The 18,247-nt window shown below is 33.1% G+C and overlaps 1 protein-coding gene across 1 annotated transcript in view; it reads right to left on the minus strand.

Annotated features, from left to right (window-relative positions):
* Nucleotides 1-481: 481 nt before the first annotated feature.
* Nucleotides 482-18,247, minus strand: part of LOC128218339 (uncharacterized) — a 37,790-nt gene continuing 20,024 nt past the window's right edge. The window contains exons 6-12 of the mRNA XM_052925986.1: nt 17,720-17,875; nt 14,656-14,781; nt 13,816-13,905; nt 12,733-12,821; nt 9,457-9,535; nt 7,802-8,053; nt 482-6,490 (exon numbers count right to left, since the gene is read on the minus strand). Of these exons, the coding sequence (XP_052781946.1) occupies nt 6,347-6,490; nt 7,802-8,053; nt 9,457-9,535; nt 12,733-12,821; nt 13,816-13,905; nt 14,656-14,781; nt 17,720-17,875 (936 nt within the window). The 3' untranslated portion in view covers nt 482-6,346. The remainder of the gene's footprint in view (nt 6,491-7,801; nt 8,054-9,456; nt 9,536-12,732; nt 12,822-13,815; nt 13,906-14,655; nt 14,782-17,719; nt 17,876-18,247) is intronic.

The raw sequence follows: 18,247 nt of genomic DNA on the forward strand, positions 1-18,247 counted from the left end.
TTGTTTTACAGTCACCTGATGATGGACATTTTATCTCATTTAATTCGTTTTTTATTTATAACGTATTAACTGTCTCTGTATTTATCTGTAACTTATTTTAAATTGTTTGTCATATACATGTATGTGATATATTTATTTCTTTGTAAAGCACTTTTGAACGTTCATGACGAATGAAAAGAGTGCTATATAAATACGGTATATAATAATAATAATAACTATAAAGAGAGAGACTGCAGGTTCACTCTTAACTATAAAGAGACTACAGGTTCACTCATAACTATAAAGAGACTGCAGGTTCACTCATAACTACAAAGAGAGCACATTGCAGGTTCACCAATAACCAGAGATAGTCAGAATACTATAGAATACTACTTTTTCATAATATAAAAATTCATACATGTACAGCGATCCCATTGGTAGTCATATCAACACAGACACTAAATACTGTTACGAAAAACAACCCAATTTATATACTTGTTTTTATTTTATGTTTTTTTTTATTATGCTCTATCTGTACAAAGAGTACAATAATAACAGGATGAAGTAGTTCAGTAGTAATCACAGTGATGTTTTCTAGTTAAACAATTCATATAGGTAAATTTACTAATTGACCAGTTGGGTCCTTATTTAAAAATGTTTGCTTGGGGTAACCCTACCCACAATTGCTTGGGGTAACCCTACCCACAATTGCTTGGGGTAACCCTACCCACAATTGCTTGGGGTAACCCTACCCACAATTGCTTGGGGTAACCCTACCCACAATTGCTTGGGGTAACCCTACCCACAATTTTGAGAATGTGAAGGTAAGTAAGGATTGTTTTCTGTAGTATGCATCTTTTGGCTATTAAATCCCTTGTAGAAAATATGCAATTATTGAAAACGGGCAGGCCAAAACATTTATTAGGCTGGGCTGAGTTGGTCAGGTAGCCGCAAACAAAGATGTTTTTAAGGATAGCCTTCAAGTATGCATTGAATCAAACACAGTGTTGTTTTCAAGTTCACAACTCATACAAGTTAAATGTATTTAATTAAACATCATTTTAACCTGTTGGGGAATAATTCATGATAGGAAGAGTTTGACAAGTAGGGGTATGCTTCAAGTTTTTAAGTTCATAATTAAGGCATCCACTTCCTTATATTATATCATCTCAGCTTACCCTAATTGATATTATTTAGTTTGACAAAAAGTAAACAATCTATCTTAATCTTTGATCAACTGAAAACATAATACTAGTGTAGCTTAATAAATAAATGGTCAGGGTAGATTCATCCAAAATAAACTTGTTATAAAGATGGATAAATTGACACAGATAAAATTTTGCAAAACTTTTTGTAATATCATGTTTGCCCTTATAGGCGCCCCTGTGCATGTCCCCTTTAAGACCACCTTGCATCAAGAATATTGTCTGCATATATCAGTAAACAATGATGGAATGATTATTACTACTGCAACCTCTTTAAAAGTAGTGCACCATGATATTGGTTTATAGTTGGCAAAATTACTCACAAATAGACTGCCTTACAACAAAATAAGCTTTAATATTTTGAGGTTTTGAATCAGAATTAGCATTATTAAGGGCCTAGAATCAATGAAAATGCCCAGGAAAATACCACAGTGCATCTATTAGGGTATGTGCCTCAATAAGAACAAATACGGTAACTCCGTTTTTATAAATTATATAAAGGCAGTGGCAAAAATCTTGCAGTAAACCCTCTATATTCAAAGAGCGCTAGCTATAATCTAAAAGAATAAAATGTAATAAAACTTATCACAACAGAAATTCACAACAACAGATGATAATAATAATAACAATAGGCCTTTAAAATGGTCAATTCTATGGCTGAATATTTTATACCTCGATTTGAAGTTTCAGTACAGGAAATTGTCATCACAGAAAAACACCATAAACTTGACAGTTTGTCTATCAAAATATTTATTGGGCAATTTTAGTATGCAGGCAAATACAGCCCATCAACAATTACGGCTCAAACAATTTTATTGCCCAGTTTATTATACCGCAAAGATTGGCAGATGATAGAGATCAGTTTGAAAAACATTATGAGTCGATATGAATCAAATTAGGGCCGTATGTTCAGCCATTCATTTTGGTATAGTCTTCCAATCTGGTCCATATCATCTCCCAATTTGGAAGGTATAATCGAAGGGCAGTATTAGCTATTGGCCGTATTTTCCATAATTCAGGATTTTGTAGTACGGCATTTTGTTCTACACCTGTTAAATTCGGACATAAGAATATCGTAGGTGAAAAATACTTTTCTGATTTAAAGGTGGAGAATTCAGGATAAAATATTCCAACAATACAATTACCATTTTCACACTTCACAACAATAAAAATATACAAATAATGTCTTTAGAAGGTAAAAAAATAACAATGACAATATAAGAACACAGCTTGTTAGCACAAACACTACATCAGGATATTTCACATCGTCAGAACCCAATCTTTATTATTCTGATTACTCTACAGAATGTTCTGTGAGAAAAGGTTACCCTAACCCTAACCTTAACCCGGCTAGGGAAGTTGGTAATGCATGAATATTCATAATCAAATAAACTTCTGGGCTATTTCCACATTGCATGATGTGTGTCTCAGGCGTCCAATCAAATGACCTGATTTCACCTCATTAATATTCAAGAGTATGAGGTCTCTGCAGTATATTTTTCAAGGGTATTTATTGGAGTTGTACATTATGAATTAAATGGGTTCTGAGGATGGATTTTATCAATGACACAACTATGTATAACTCGTATTTCTAATCACATGTCTGACTTTAACAATACATTGAGGGTTGCCATTCAATAAATACAAATGTCATATTGTATATTCTTACGATAAAACAATATACAACATGAAGTCATGTTCAATATGAGAGATCATACCATTCTACTACACAAGTTCTATTAATATTTTGGGGGAAACAATGAAAGAAAATCGAGCAATGAAAATCTGGCAAAAACCATCTGGCCCCAACTTCTAAAGTCCCTTCTAACAGGATTAAGCTTAGCTCACTATTCTTGTTTTTCTATAATTAGTATTGAATTTATTTCTTTAAGACTGTTAAGACTTTAAAAAGTAATTATCTTTATAAAAATCCCAATAAACCAGTTTTTAATTACCAAAATCAAATTTAAGTATGTATTTTGGCTAATTGAAATAAGCTACTTAAGCCTATTGACCTCAAGAAGTTTCGAGAAATTGGGGCCTGGTTTACAAAAATATGTAAGTAAACGTATCTAGCAATTATTTTTGTTCTATAATCAAGCAAGTTCAAAACAGTTTTGTTTTGAAATTCTCCATAATATATGGTTTGAATAGATATATTAATATAAAATATAGCACCACAAACAAAGATGAAAAGGCAAGATGAACACAATTTTGTCAAGTGAAGGACTAGAAATATAGGGGTTGATTCACTAGGAGTGATTTCCATACCTATGAGAAAATAAAAACTGTCCAAAATCTCTCCTAGGTGCAAAGATTCTCCTAGGATTTCTGGGTAAACTGCTTCTTGAAAAAAGGTCCATGACATAAGGAACATCGCTAAACAAGGGGCCATATGCATAAAGCTCCTTAATAGGGAAATTTGTGAAAAAGTTCTTTTATTTTATGTTGAAATTAATGAATACCAACAATGTTTTTACACAAAAAAAATATAAAAATAAGCAAGGAAAACATCCAAATAATAAAGGCATACAAATTAATTTCATCAAAAATAGAGGGTATCTAAAATATTCATTATTAAAAATTCACAATTTTTCACTCAGTTAAAAATAAATTACTAAGAGGCTTTATGAATACGGACGGCCCCTGTATTGATGTACAGGCCAGGTGTGCTGGGGCTGGGAATGGTCATGCTCTCCCGTGAATTTTGTTACAGCAGAATGCTCTTACATGATTTTTCACATTCATCTTGGAATAAAACAAATAAAAGCAAAAAAAATGCTTAAATTTTTAAATGCTATTTTTTTACTATTTAAAAATACCATTCTTTGAAAAATCTTGTGCTGGCCCAGGACTTAAGTGCCTACATGGAGCTACACCAGATGATATGTTGACTTCATGAGAAATTAAAGTGAGAAAATGAGAATGAAGTAATGCTGAAGAAATCCAGACTAGAAATAAATTGTGAAAACATAACTGAATTATGAATTATAAGATAATTTTCTAGATTATGTGAAACCATTAATTTACGCAACAAAACATTATAACACTGAAATCTAGAATAGATTTAAAACAATGTCTCAATTTAATAGAACTTAATTATTAAATAAATACTTTCAGAAATAAAATATACATATAATTTTGTACATGTCTCTATTGTGGTGAACATATAATTCATTTTCGTTACAATTTATTTAGATGCTGAATACATTTCATAAAACACATAAAAGAATTGAGAAATTTAACTATGCCAAATAAGAATTTTAAATGTACAATTATTGCATTGGAAATGTTTTAAGAAACTTACATATTCTTGGAGTCAAATAAAGCATTAAGAAATAAAACTGATATTTTATTCACAACCTTTAAACAATTCCAACTTTAACAAACTACACAGAATTTTAAGGTAAGCCATCCATCATTTATAAAAAAGGTTTCATTTCAAAAGAACAAAACGTTTTATAAATAAAACAACATTTTATTTTTATACTTTCAAGTTTTCACCAAGAGCTTTTGTTCATAGATGCATGAAGATATTTAAGAAGTTTTGTTGAATAACCTCCCTTTAATACATCATATCATAATAATAGTGTCATTATGGGGAAAATAATAGAATGATTAATATAAATTAAACCTAGAATTAATCTTGATGGTAGTATCTAAAATGAATTAGATCATTTCTGAATCCTAATGATGGATGCCTTACCTTAAATAGTTATAATTGATTTTTTTCAGACCTGACAAAAATAAAAGTATTTTTATAAATGCACAAATACTGAATTGAAAAATAACAATAGTGTAAATAGAATATAGGCAAATAAATGCATTAACAACCCTGAATAACATATAACTTTCAATATTTTCTACACCCTTCAAAAATAAACGGAGCGCCACAAATCACACATCAACCCTTGTCTTTAGTTGTTTTTTCATTCAAAAAAGGGGCATAACTCAAAAACCATTCAATCCAGAGCTATGGGCCATGGTGTACATCATGGTGTATTGTGTCTGTCATAATTTGTACCAAATTTCAATTAAATATCTTAAAAAGTTGTTGAGGTTTGATTTTTTTCAAATGACGGCAACGACACCGAGGTCGCCTTTTTTGCAGAAAAACATGCAATCTGAAAATCTTAAAAAATCTTAATTCCAAATACACAAGACATAGTAAACGGCAAGTATAAGCTAAATACTTTACAACGCCCAGAAGGATTTTAAAAAAACTGAATTTACAACCTAGAAAAAGATCTAAATGAACAACTGCACGTAGGAATATGTTTGTAATAAACCATGAAATATTACCCAACAAAAAGGCTAATAAATATACACAGGGGTCTTAAGAAATATCTTCTATTTCAGCAGGTAAATAATATAATGCACTGGCTTCATTAAAAACACAAAATCACAGTAAAATGATATCTTAATTTTGCAAAAGAAAATAAACTTCCGAATTACTGGTAAATGGCCTACGTGTATTTGTTCCTTTTAACAATTTATAAACCATCGAACATGATGCTTTGTAAGTTTATCATTGTAGAGATTGATTTAATAAATAATAATATTAAATCTGCACCAAAAAATCATATTTGTAAGTTAGACAACACAGAAATAATCTTGCATCTCTATTTTAAAAGCTATAATCTTCATGTGCAAGTTTAGTAACAGGAAGATAAATAATATGAATTTAGTACAAAAAAATCACAATATCATTCACAACAAAAATATAAATAATTTCTGACATTTTCAATGGCAATCTTTATATGGATCATGGAAATTTTCAATATGGCAATCTTTTTGAAGCTGCTCTCTCTCAGATTGACAGTTTTGACATTTTATTTTATTTTTGTCTCAGAATCAGCTGATTTTGGTATCAATGCCTTTAATTAATAAGAGAATATGAACAGATCTCAATTGTTTGAGAAAATGCCATAATTTTTATTTTTTCTTATCGCTTTTAGCCATAAAATATCAATTTTCGAATAAATATGAAAAAAAAAATCTTTTGTCTGCAGTCTTGTATCACTGGTTTCCATACATTTTCGAAAAAATTGGTTAATTCCAAGATAAAAATTAAAAAAGACGTCAAAACAGTCAATCTGTGAGAGTGCAGCTTTAAGGATCATGGAAATTTTAAATGGCAATTTTTTTTACAGATCACGTAGCTAACACGAACTGAAGTCCCAGAGTTTCACTGTTTTATCATAAGAACCGGAGACGATAATGAAGTCATTAAACTGCAAGCACGTAACCCCGTCTGTGTGATTTCGTAACGTCACTAGTCGCTTTCCAGTTTCCAAGTTCCAAACCTGAAAAAGTTCACTTTGACATTATCACATACATCTAACAGTCATAAATCATTCTTGACCAATATTTGTTTTTAAAGCAAACCATAAATAAAGTGTTCCTATCTTGAGAATAAAGTAGGTAGTAAGAATGTCATCAATCATAAACAGCTGATAAGTAATGCTTTTTAGTTTTGATCAACAAGTCAAAATTTAGGGGCAGAAATAACAAATTTATACACTTCTATTTGGGAAAGTTATAACATAGTTATACACTGATACCTGGGGAAGACATAACAAATTTATTAACTACTATTGGGGAAGGGTACATAGGGTATATGTAAAACCAATTTATACACTACTTTTGGGGAAGGGTACATGTAAAACCAATTTATACACTACTATTTGGGGAAGGGTACATGTATAACCAATTTATACACTACTATTTGGGGAAGGGTACATGTATAACTAATTTATACACTACTATTGGGGAAGGGTACATGTATAACTAATTTATACACTACTATTTGGGGAAGGGTACATGTATAACCAATTTATACACTACTATTTGGGGAAGGGTACATGTATAACCAATTTATACACTACTATTTGGGGAAGGGTACATGTAAAACCAATTTATACACTACTATTGGGGAAGGGTACATGTAAAACCAATTTATACACTACTATTGGGGAAGGGTACATGTAAAACCAATTTATACACTACTATTTGGGGAAGGGTACATGTAAAACCAATTAATACACTACTATTTGGGGAAGGGTACATGTATAACCAATTTATACACTACTATTTGGGGAAGGGTACATGTATAACCAATTTATACACTACTATTTGGGGAAGGGTACATGTATAACCAATTTATACACTACTATTTGGGGAAGGGTACATGTATAACCAATTTATACACTACTATTTACACTACTATTGGGGAAGGGTACATGTATAACCAATTTATACACTACTATTGGGGAAGGGTACATGTATAACCAATTTATACACTACTATTGGGGAAGGGTACATGTATAACCAATTTATACACTACTATTTGGGGAAGGGTACATGTATAACCAATTTATACACTACTATTGGGGAAGGGTACATGTAAAACCAATTTATACACTACTATTTGGGAAAAGATATTACAAAGTTAGACACATTTTTTATCTGGGGAAAGAAATAATAATTTATACAAAAAATCATAACAATCCTATGTCCATTTCTAACTTCCAGCAAGCCCAAAAAGCATTTTACCAGTGCAGGGCGGCTTTTGCCTATTTTAACTTCTGCAGTTACAGTATGTCTAATCCACAAACCTTGATAGTTTTATCATCTGCCGCACTCACAAGACGCCAGCTGTCTGCCTGCAAGCAGCGAACAACCCCAGTGTGACCTTCGGCAGCCTTCCAATCGATCGTGTTGATACACTCGCCGGAATGAACATCCCAAAACTTCAGGTTACAGTCAAGGGACCCGCTGACAATTCTCGTAGCATCAAACTGTAGGCAAGTGACGGCATCTTGGTGCCCATTTAGAGTCATGATGCATGCTCCTTGGTAGTTCCAGACCTTTGCGATAAATCAATTCATTTTATTATAAGCTTTTTGGTGAAATATCATGTTATTTCCCTGCTTTATTTTCACTGCAATGAAATCATCAATTTTGATATTTTATGCTCTTTTTAAGGATTGATTCTTACTTTTTGTGCATGCATGCAGTACAAGTCCATGAAGTGTGCTAGTGCTTCATAGAACACTTGCTAAATCGCACCTAGAGTTCATACTGCATAAACACATGTAAAAATAAGATTGATGTTTTCCCATTCTCATTACACTATTTTTTGTGGTAATAATTATTTTTCGAATAAGTTATCAAGGTTTTTTAATTAATGTTTTACATAAGCTTGACCCAGGTCTTTCCTGCAAAACTACTGACGTCACAATTTAACAAAAGGTCAACTGGTTCAATGAAAATGAATGCATTTTATCTATACAGAAAATTAAGTATGACTGTAAAAATTATATTTTGATTCCGATTTTGCTTTAATTATGCTTGGTTGAATATTTTTAAATAATGTCACAAGAATGACATCACAACATTATGATTTTTACACAAATTTCCCATTCATGCCAATTAAATTGACAGTTTTATACAATTCTAGCGTAAAAACCCAGAACAAGCGTTTAATTTTGATGCAAGATGGACATTTATACACAAACCACAGAAAATGAAACAATCTCAAATATTGCCTTTGTGTTCAATAAATGTGGTGAAATAAATATTGATCTTACACTGTTAGAAAACAAATATCGTCTATATAGAATTTGATTATTTTAAATATATATCAGGGGTTCTAACACCTTATAATTGTCAATCTTATAAAACAGCCAGGTTTGTTTGTGTATGAGGGATTTATGCCCAAAAACAGGGCAAAGGGGCTTATACTCCTTTCCGAATTGATATCAAGTCCTTTATATTCATTCATGTTACTTCCTAGGTACTGTTTTTGATGCAAATGTGGATGAGGAAAAATCTATTCTTACAACTGTACAGAAGTATGCAGTTAAAAGCTCTCAATCTTGATTCTAGAATTAATCCTGAACTTTAGAACCCTGGCTATAAATAAACCTTGGTTTTAGAAAATAAATATCAGATGAATTATGTCATTGTTAATTTCAATTTTATAGTGGTATGTTACCCAAGATAAGTACATTAGGGTACAGGCTTAAATTTCTCAAAACAAAGTTAATTCCCTTATAACAGGATAATTGAACAGTCTGTTTGGCAAGATGTTATATTATGATTAGCAGTGATAAAAAATAGCCCAAATCATTAAGCCCGAATAAAACCTATACTTCTTAATAAATATGGGTTTATTAATAAGTTTATATATTTGGGCATGTGGGTTTTTATGTAAAAGTATTTCATAGTACTTTGACTTGTTCATGAGAATCTGAATTTTGATAAGTACCTTGATTGTCTTGTCGCAAGACCCAGAAACAACCTTCGTGTCATTAAAATGAACACACAACACGGCAGCATGGTGTCCTCTGAAATGAAAATAAACATTCCTCATCTTCAATTCCATTGTAAGCGAAGGGGTTAGCACACTCGCTTCACACCTAGATGAGTTTGATTCCTGGCCTGGAGGTAAGTGAGTTTGGTTTGTTGTCACCAAGCAAAACAAGTGGGGTTCTTCCGGCTTCTCTGGACCACACTTTTGTGAAATATCGTGCCAATGAGAGTGATAAATAATTATAATGTTGTAATAACTTGTTTCGAAATCACTGTAGAATAAATAAGTTAATACTTTAACTTCAATTGTTCTCAAAATTGTCCTGTTTCCATGCTACAAGACATACAAATAGAGTCCCACGTAGACAGCACAAACGCTTGTTGATTTTTCAAAGTGACAAGGCGCCATAACTCAAAAACTATTAAAGTGGGAGTTTAAGGAACCCGTGAATGAGGCTAAACTACGAAAGTCATTGTGCTATGGCATTGCTGCTATACAATATTTATGTACATCTGAAATATTTCTTTGAAACACTTATAATTGTTATGTATATTTGTAAGTGTTACCAGCGAGCGCCTTAATCCCTGGTAGCACATAATATGTTTTGGGGAGAATAAAAGAGACTACATTGGAGTCTCAAAAAGGATAAAAAGGCCGCAGGAAGGGGCTTTGCTGCACATTGTCTCTTGCAACAAGAAATTTAATGTGAAAATATTGAAAGTTTTTTAAATAATGGCCGAGGTAAAATATTTGGAACCGCTACAACGAGTACTCTGATGATGACAACTGAGAATATTACAATTCCACATGTTTGTTTTTTTCAAAACTATGGACAGCAGACAAGCTCATAGTTTAATTTGCATCGCATTTCATTCCCACACATTCTGTTAATGGATGAAATGGGATCAATTCCGCTCCCACATCAAGCTTCACAGCTCGAAGTCTAGACTACACTCACTGTTTGCAGTAGGGCATCCACAGACATGTCACTTGATGTAATAAATATCGTGGGCTTATTTTCCACACGGCCACAAGTTAACTGTTGAAGTTTTGAGAAAAACAGCTTCAAAGTTTTTAATTTGAACACTTGGTAACACAATATCAGACTTGGAGCTTTGTGGAACTCTGATTTACCTTTTTTATAATACTTCCACATAGATAGTATAAAAATCATTGGGTAGATTTTTTCCAGACAATTCAAACGGTACCAATATCTCAATATTTTCAAAAAGTAACTTATGCCCATGTGGAAGTAAGCCGAAGGTATGTATCTTGATTTAAAAAATTGGGCTACAAAGATGAAAAAGATCTCATCCATTACCTGTGGCCTTGAAAACATAGAAGTTCACAAGAAATGGAAGAGATCTTTTTCATTGTTGTCGCCCAAATTTAGAAATAAAAAAGTTCATTTTAATAATAATATGTGCAAAATATTTTCTTCAATTTAGGGGTCATTCAGACTCACTAAAAATAGATTAATCTTGAATAGTCCAGAGATTTTTTTTTTAAACCCATATATTCTTACTGATTGTGAACAGTTGTAGGTTTAAGACCCCCTTGGATGAAATCCCCCACCAGTTCTCCAATAGGTGGGCAATATCCCTCAATCTTTGTTATTGCTTCAGAGTAGAAGTATTGCAAAACAAGAGCTGTCGTAAGACAGCGCGCTCGACTTCACCGCTTTGACTAAGAAGTGAATACAATAACAATGTAATATTCCCACGTTTGGTCTATTTATGTCAAACCTAAATAAAATTATTCAATACATAAGGTGACTTTGATGCTGCCCTCCCACCACCCGAAAAATGACGCAAGTCATTCAAATAACTTGATTTCCCATTATGAAAATGTGGTAAAGAATATACAAATATGCCTTTCAAAAGAAATTAAAATAAAATAAAAAAAATTAAAAAAAATAATAAAAAAAATTCAAGGGCCATAAAGAATAGCCCTCCTTGTTTTCCCTTGGTAAAAAACTGGTTAAGAATGTAAAAATGTGCCTGTCAAAAGAAATTTAAAAAAAACAACAAAAAAAATCAAGGGACATAATTTGTATTTAGGGTTAAAATGGAGTTATGTTTCTTGTTGTAAGATGGTCGTAAATAATTTTGAATTTTATTAAGTGCATTGAATGAAAGGTATAGAAGTTTTTTTATTAAAATCCCAACTTGCCCGTAACTTTTACTTGCCTAAAACTTTAACCTAAGTCAATCAGGGGCCATAACTTGTATTAAGGATATGGAGTTATGTAACCTCATTGGGTGATGGTCCTGAACAATTGTGTGAAGTATTAAGTCAATTGAATGAAGGGTATAGAAGTAATTAATAAATATCCCAACCTGCCCTTAAACTTTAACCTAAGTTCCATAGTCAATCAGGGGCCATAATTTGTATAAAAGATAATATGGAGTTATCTTACCTCATTATGTGATGGCTCTGAACAACTGTGTGAAGTCATTTGAATGAATGGTATTGGAGTTGTAAGTGAAAATCCCAACTTGCCCCTTAAAACTTTAACCTGCCCTAAAACTTTAACCTAAGTCAATCAGGGGCCATAACTTGTATTAAGGATAATATGGAGTTATGTAACCTCATTGTGTGATGGTCCTGTACAACTGTGTGAAGTATTAAGTCAATTGAACAAAGGGTATAGAAGTTATTTATAAATATCCCAACCTGCCCTAAAACTTTAACCTAAATTTCTTAGTCAATCAGGGGCCATAATCTGCGTAAAGAATAATATGGAGTTATCTAACCTCATCATGTGATGGCCCTGAACAACTGTGTGAAGTATTAACTTAATTGAATGAAAGGTATTGGACTTATAAGTGAAAATCCCAAGCTGCCCTAAAACTTTAACGCCGACACCGGGGCGAGTAGTATAGCCCAACTATTCTTCGAATAGTCGAGCTAAAAATGTAAAAAAAGGACGAAATAATAAATCTTTAAGGGTCAAAGAGGGTGAAGCAGCCAGCCGCAGAATCCAAACTGGCTTTAGAAGCCCTTTTGATGCCTCTCCTGACTTCAAATTTGAAACAAACTGAGTGTCAATACCAATAACAAGTAAAGTCACAACAAACAGCAACCTATTAAGTTCTTTTAATCAGTTGAAAAAAAAAACAATAAAAAAGATTTTTGGTCCCTGAAGGCATTAGATACTCGGAAATGAGCAGACAAATCACATTCCTGTTGTCTGTCTTCTATTGACAACAAAAATAAGTATATTCTTACCTCAAAGTCATGGTGCATCTGCCAGTGTAGAGATCCCAGATTTTCAATGTCTTGTCATATGAGCCACTGATCACTTTAACATCGTCCACCTGTATCAAATGGAAGAACGTACAAAATCAAAACCTCCATATATTTTAAAAAACCTTAGCTCTTACTCCCGGGAATAACTCTTATGATTGTGATAGCTAATATAAGCAACATTTTTTTGCAGATAACACCAATTGTTTAACACTATAGTTTAGCCTGAATAGTTCAACTCCTCAATCGTAATTCAGACTATCCGGAAATGGTAATCTTTGTAGCAATTTTTGTGGAAAAAACTTTTATATATTTTTAAAATCCACTGATGTGACTCCAGGCAAGATATCCAGATTATTTATGATCCCTATAATTCTTTTTGCAGAAACCACCAGTTGTTTTATAGTTTTTGGTAACAGAAAAATCTCAAGAAGGAACAATTGCATAAAAAAAAATTCTGACTTTAACCTACCCTGTTTTTTGTGGCATGAGACAAAAAACCAACCCTATATTTACACATGTTACAGGAAAATTTTATTTATTTTTCAATATCCGTATTCAGTATTTTTAGATTTCAGAAGTAATTGTCATATTAATCCAACAACCTTTTGAATCTTAAAAAGTGTATTAACCCCGCTAATAACAGTCAAAACTTGTTGGCTCAATAGCGCTTTGCTTCATTTCCTTGTTGGCTCAAACTTGATGTAAAGGATCAATTTTAATTCACTCTATGTAAGTCCGGTGTATGTATGGCTGGTCCCTGGGATATTGAGCAAACATGTTTCAACTTGTGGTTAGCGCATTCCCTTTTCATCTAGGGGACCCGGGCTTGATTCCCGGCCTGGGCGCATGTGAGTTTGGTTTGTGGTCACCAAGCCAGACAAGTGGGTTTTCCCCGGGTACTCCGGTTTCCCCACAACACAAGACCACACTCTCGCATAAAATCGTGCCAACGAGAGTGATAAATATAATGTTGTAATAACTTGTTTCACAACCATTGTAAAATAAATAAGTTTAAATCAAGTTTCAACTGTATTATTAGAATGAAAACAAGAAAGATTTTACCTGCAGGCATCGCACTGTGTCCGAATGCCCTGTCATGGTAACTTTGCAAGCTATACTTGACCAGCTTTCCTGTGTAGATAAATCCCACACCTGCAAAATCAACACAGTATTAAAAAGCTTTTACTCCAAACAACCGTTGCCCTAGATTGTATTAAATGTCCAACAAAGGCACATTGATGCCATGATGATCAACAGGTCAAATTGTCGACATATGACATTGTCACCAACGTCAAATAGTGTCTATACTGACCATTGAGTTAAGGTATAACACACCAATAGACCACCTACCTGTATATCCATTGACCAGCCTATTAACCTCAAGGTGTAGACATCTCATAGTACTACTGTGGCCAACAAGTTTTTGGACTGACCACTGGTCAGTTTAGGTATAACACACCAATAGACCACCTACCTTGATCATACAGACTGTAGATCCAATGACCAGTCTGTAGATCCCCAAGGTGTAGACATTTCGCAATGCCTTTGTGGCCAAATAATTATTGTACTGACCACTGTTTAGTTATGGAATGATAATACACAAATTGACCACATACCTTTATCATACAGTCTGTAGATCCACTGACCAGCCTGTTGCCCTCAATGTGTATACATCTAACAGTGCCACTGCGGCCAACAAGTGTTTGGACTGACCATTGGTCAGTTATGGTTTGATAACACACAAATAGACCATCTACCTTGATCATACAGTCTGTAGATCCACTGACCAGGTTGTTGCCCTCAATGTGTAGACACCTTACAGTGCTTTTGTGGCAAACTTATTTTTGGACTGACTGACCACTGGTCAGTTTAAGTATGGTAGCACACAAATAGACCACCTACCTTGATCATACAGTCTGTAGATCCACTGACCAGCCTGTTGCCCTCAAGATGTAGACATCTAACAGTCCCACTGTGGCCAACAAGTGTTTGGACTGACCACTGAGCATTTGTGCGGATATTCCAAACCTGAAATATTTACGGACAAAATTAAGGCAATGTTTGCAGAAACTATTTTATTACAATGGGAAGATTGTTCAGAACTTTTTGTTTTAGTTAACAATGTTATTAACTTCATCGTTGTTAACTTTTAAACATGAAATATGAAATATCTTTTAAAATTGAAATATGTTTTGATATGTTCATATATTTTATTCAAACCAGTGCAGCTGAAATAGTTGGCTCAAATCTTATTTAAAATACCACAGATCACAAGAGTTTCCATTAAAACTTACAGAGCCAAATCAATTTGAAAATAAATAGCGATGATGTTTACAGCATTGTGAACATTAACAAAGTTTGGCCCAATGTTGACTAAAGTTACTGTAAGTCATAACATCTGTAAACAACTATGCTTATACTTTGAAGTGTAATGTATAACATGCATTTATAGCATCTATGGTTTTAGCTTAAGAGATGGATGGAGACCAGAATATGCACCCTCCTGCCATCAGAGAATTAATTGCTGAAGATAAATGAATTATTTCTTAGTTTTGATTAAAACTAAAAATATGATTATAAAATCTTAAAAACTTTATGATTTTTACATATTTGGCACTTCTAACCTAATATTTCAACTTTAATTAAGCAGAATTCCAAACATTTTTAGTGAAATTCATAAGGCCTAAAAAAAAATATGTCTGTTTCGGGTAACCCGACCCTACCTATAAAAATGCGCCGACCCTAACTATTTTTTTCAAGTCAGGCAATGACAGTAATGTAGGAAAGACTGCCATGTGCAAGGAAACACTCTGAACTTACGACAGATTTTGAAAAAAAAAAAATCAAAATGAAAAAAAATCCCTACCTAAAATTTTGGGAAGGTTACCCTAAACAAACATTTTTTTTTTTTGCTAATGTTCAAATTCTTCACAGCCTGACACAATGTGCCTTTTTCTCCCTTAGCACCCTGTCCTTTTTCTGCAGCGCTCTGCCCTTTTTTAAAACCAGGCTTACGCTCTAGCATCAGATTTTGATACAAATGGAAAGTTTCAAGAATGCAATAAAAAGCATCATTCACATAATTGCATACGGAAAGAAAAATCTGATCGACTTGCATGCTTTGCTGCTTCAAGGCATATCTCACTACTATTTGTTTTCCTACTAAATCTCAAATTTCTGCATAAATCATTATTTTATGACAAGATCAAACACAGCCAACGAATTTTGTTTTATATAGAAATTACATTGACATTAATACTGATAAACTTCCTTTCATTTTTTCGTAAAATCAAGTTAAAGAATTTAGTGTAATGACATAAGATACTTAAACTTGTTTGTGCTGAATATATTTTGAGAAATCGCTGCCCGATGTTTGAACTCATCATAAAAACAAATATATTCAAAGACATACTATAGGACAATTTGCTCATTCCCTTAAAATCAAACAAATTTCCTGTTATTCCAAAACAACTTAATCCTTGTCTGACATTTCATGGTCTCTTATTGGAAGATATTGGCTACATAAATTGAAACTAGACAGTCCTAAGAAAGCCAATTTAGTCCTATTCTGTTTGAGGTGTCAGATACACAAATCATGATATCACTTTGTGATGTGAATTTTTTATTTCTGGAGATATCATTTTGGTAACATTTGAAAGGGTTTTATTTGCCAAAAAAACAAACAAAAATTATATCTGAAATGATATGGCAAACAAGTCTATTTATTTATTTATTTATTTATTTTATTTCCTTATTTATTCATTTTGAGCCTTTAAAGATTGCTAAATTAGTCATTTCAAGTCAGATTTCAGTTGAAATTAAGAGCAGATATATATATATATATATATACCACACAAACTGTAATAATCTCATGCATAATTAAACCTAAATTTTACCTATTGGCTTTGATTTAAGTTTAAACTTTATAATATTTAACGATTGTGAATTAAGTTAAATTAACTTATGCTAAGTCACTCTCATTGGGACGATATTGCGCAGGAGTGTTGTTTTGTGGGGTTAACCGGAGAACCCAGAGAAAACCCACCTGTCTGGCGATGATGACCTCTTACCAAACTCACAATACGCCCAGATCAGGAATCAAACCCAGGATACCTTGGTGAGAAGCGAGTGTGCTAACCACTGCACTAAACAGACAACCCTAGCATGTTTTGGGGTCTGATACCTGAACCATTTATAACTCTTACAGTACTCTTAACTGTTAAAGAAAATTAATAGGTTCGTAACCACATAAATGAAAACACTGCTTTCTGTTGAAGGGAAGTGAAGTATTTTTTTAATTCTACATAATGTGTAAATTATACTAAACTAGATTTCTGCGAATCAGATGTGTACCTTGTTTGAATGGCTTGTCATTTTTACAGTAAAGGTCACCATGACCTTTGACCTTAAAATCAAATGTGGCAATTTATCTACTGTTCAGGACCAATGTGCATACCAAGTTTGATGACTCTACCAGCCAGTCTTACAAATTTTACAGTCAAACCTGGTTAGATAAACACCTGTATTAATTGGCCACCTGTATTATCAGGCCACTCCAAATTCCTTCGGTACCTTTTTACTATTTAAAGTACTTGCATTAAGTGGTCAACTGTCGAACGCGGCTGCAGCCACTAATATTTGATCCCATGGAGCCATTTTGACACTAATCAATGGCAACTAATTCCCTGTCACTGACACATCCATTAATAAATTCTCATGCTGTGATAAACAATTAGATCGAGTGTTTTCCAATACACAGCTATAATCATATGGAAGTCTACTGAAAAATTTGACAGCCTCGGAAATGTCAGTTATTCTATCAAAATGAGAATTACATCACACGATTGCCCCCACATGTTATCTCATTGAGGATATTTTATTAATAACTCATCAGCGACACGGACATCAACAACAACAGACAAAGTAATTCATAAGTGTCTGCCATGCTTTGCAGGCATAATGGTACCTTGATAGTTTTATCTGACGACCCACTGACTATTCGAGTGTCATCAAACTGCACGCAGGATATTCCTTGCGAGTGCCCTTCAAACGTGCGGACCGTACATCGTCCCTTCAGCCAGTTGTTTCTCAGGCGGTAACGCTCAGCAAACACTTTCTTCCACTGAAAGGTTGAAACAGATATCTTCAAAGTGAGTGAAAATGCATTGAAATTTTATATATTATTACAATACTTTTCACTATACAAGATGTAAATAGTTTTTTTTTATAATTTTGGTCTAAATATGTGAAGCCCTATCAGGGCTTTTAAGCTTTCAAATATTCCATGGCCTAATTGTACATCAGATTCTGTTAGTCTATTTATAGAAAAATTCCTGCAGAAGACATAAGTTAATTTCCATGACATTTTGTACATTTTTATTCCATAGAAATCTTTTGATGTATTGTCAGGTTATTGACATTCAGTTCCAAATGATATTGAAATGTGAAAGGTTATAATTATAATCGATATCATCTGGCTTAAAAGCTGCACTCT

This window comes from Mya arenaria, chromosome 14 (assembly GCF_026914265.1).
Source record: "Mya arenaria isolate MELC-2E11 chromosome 14, ASM2691426v1".
In the NCBI taxonomy this organism is placed as follows: Eukaryota; Metazoa; Mollusca; class Bivalvia; order Myida; family Myidae; genus Mya; species Mya arenaria.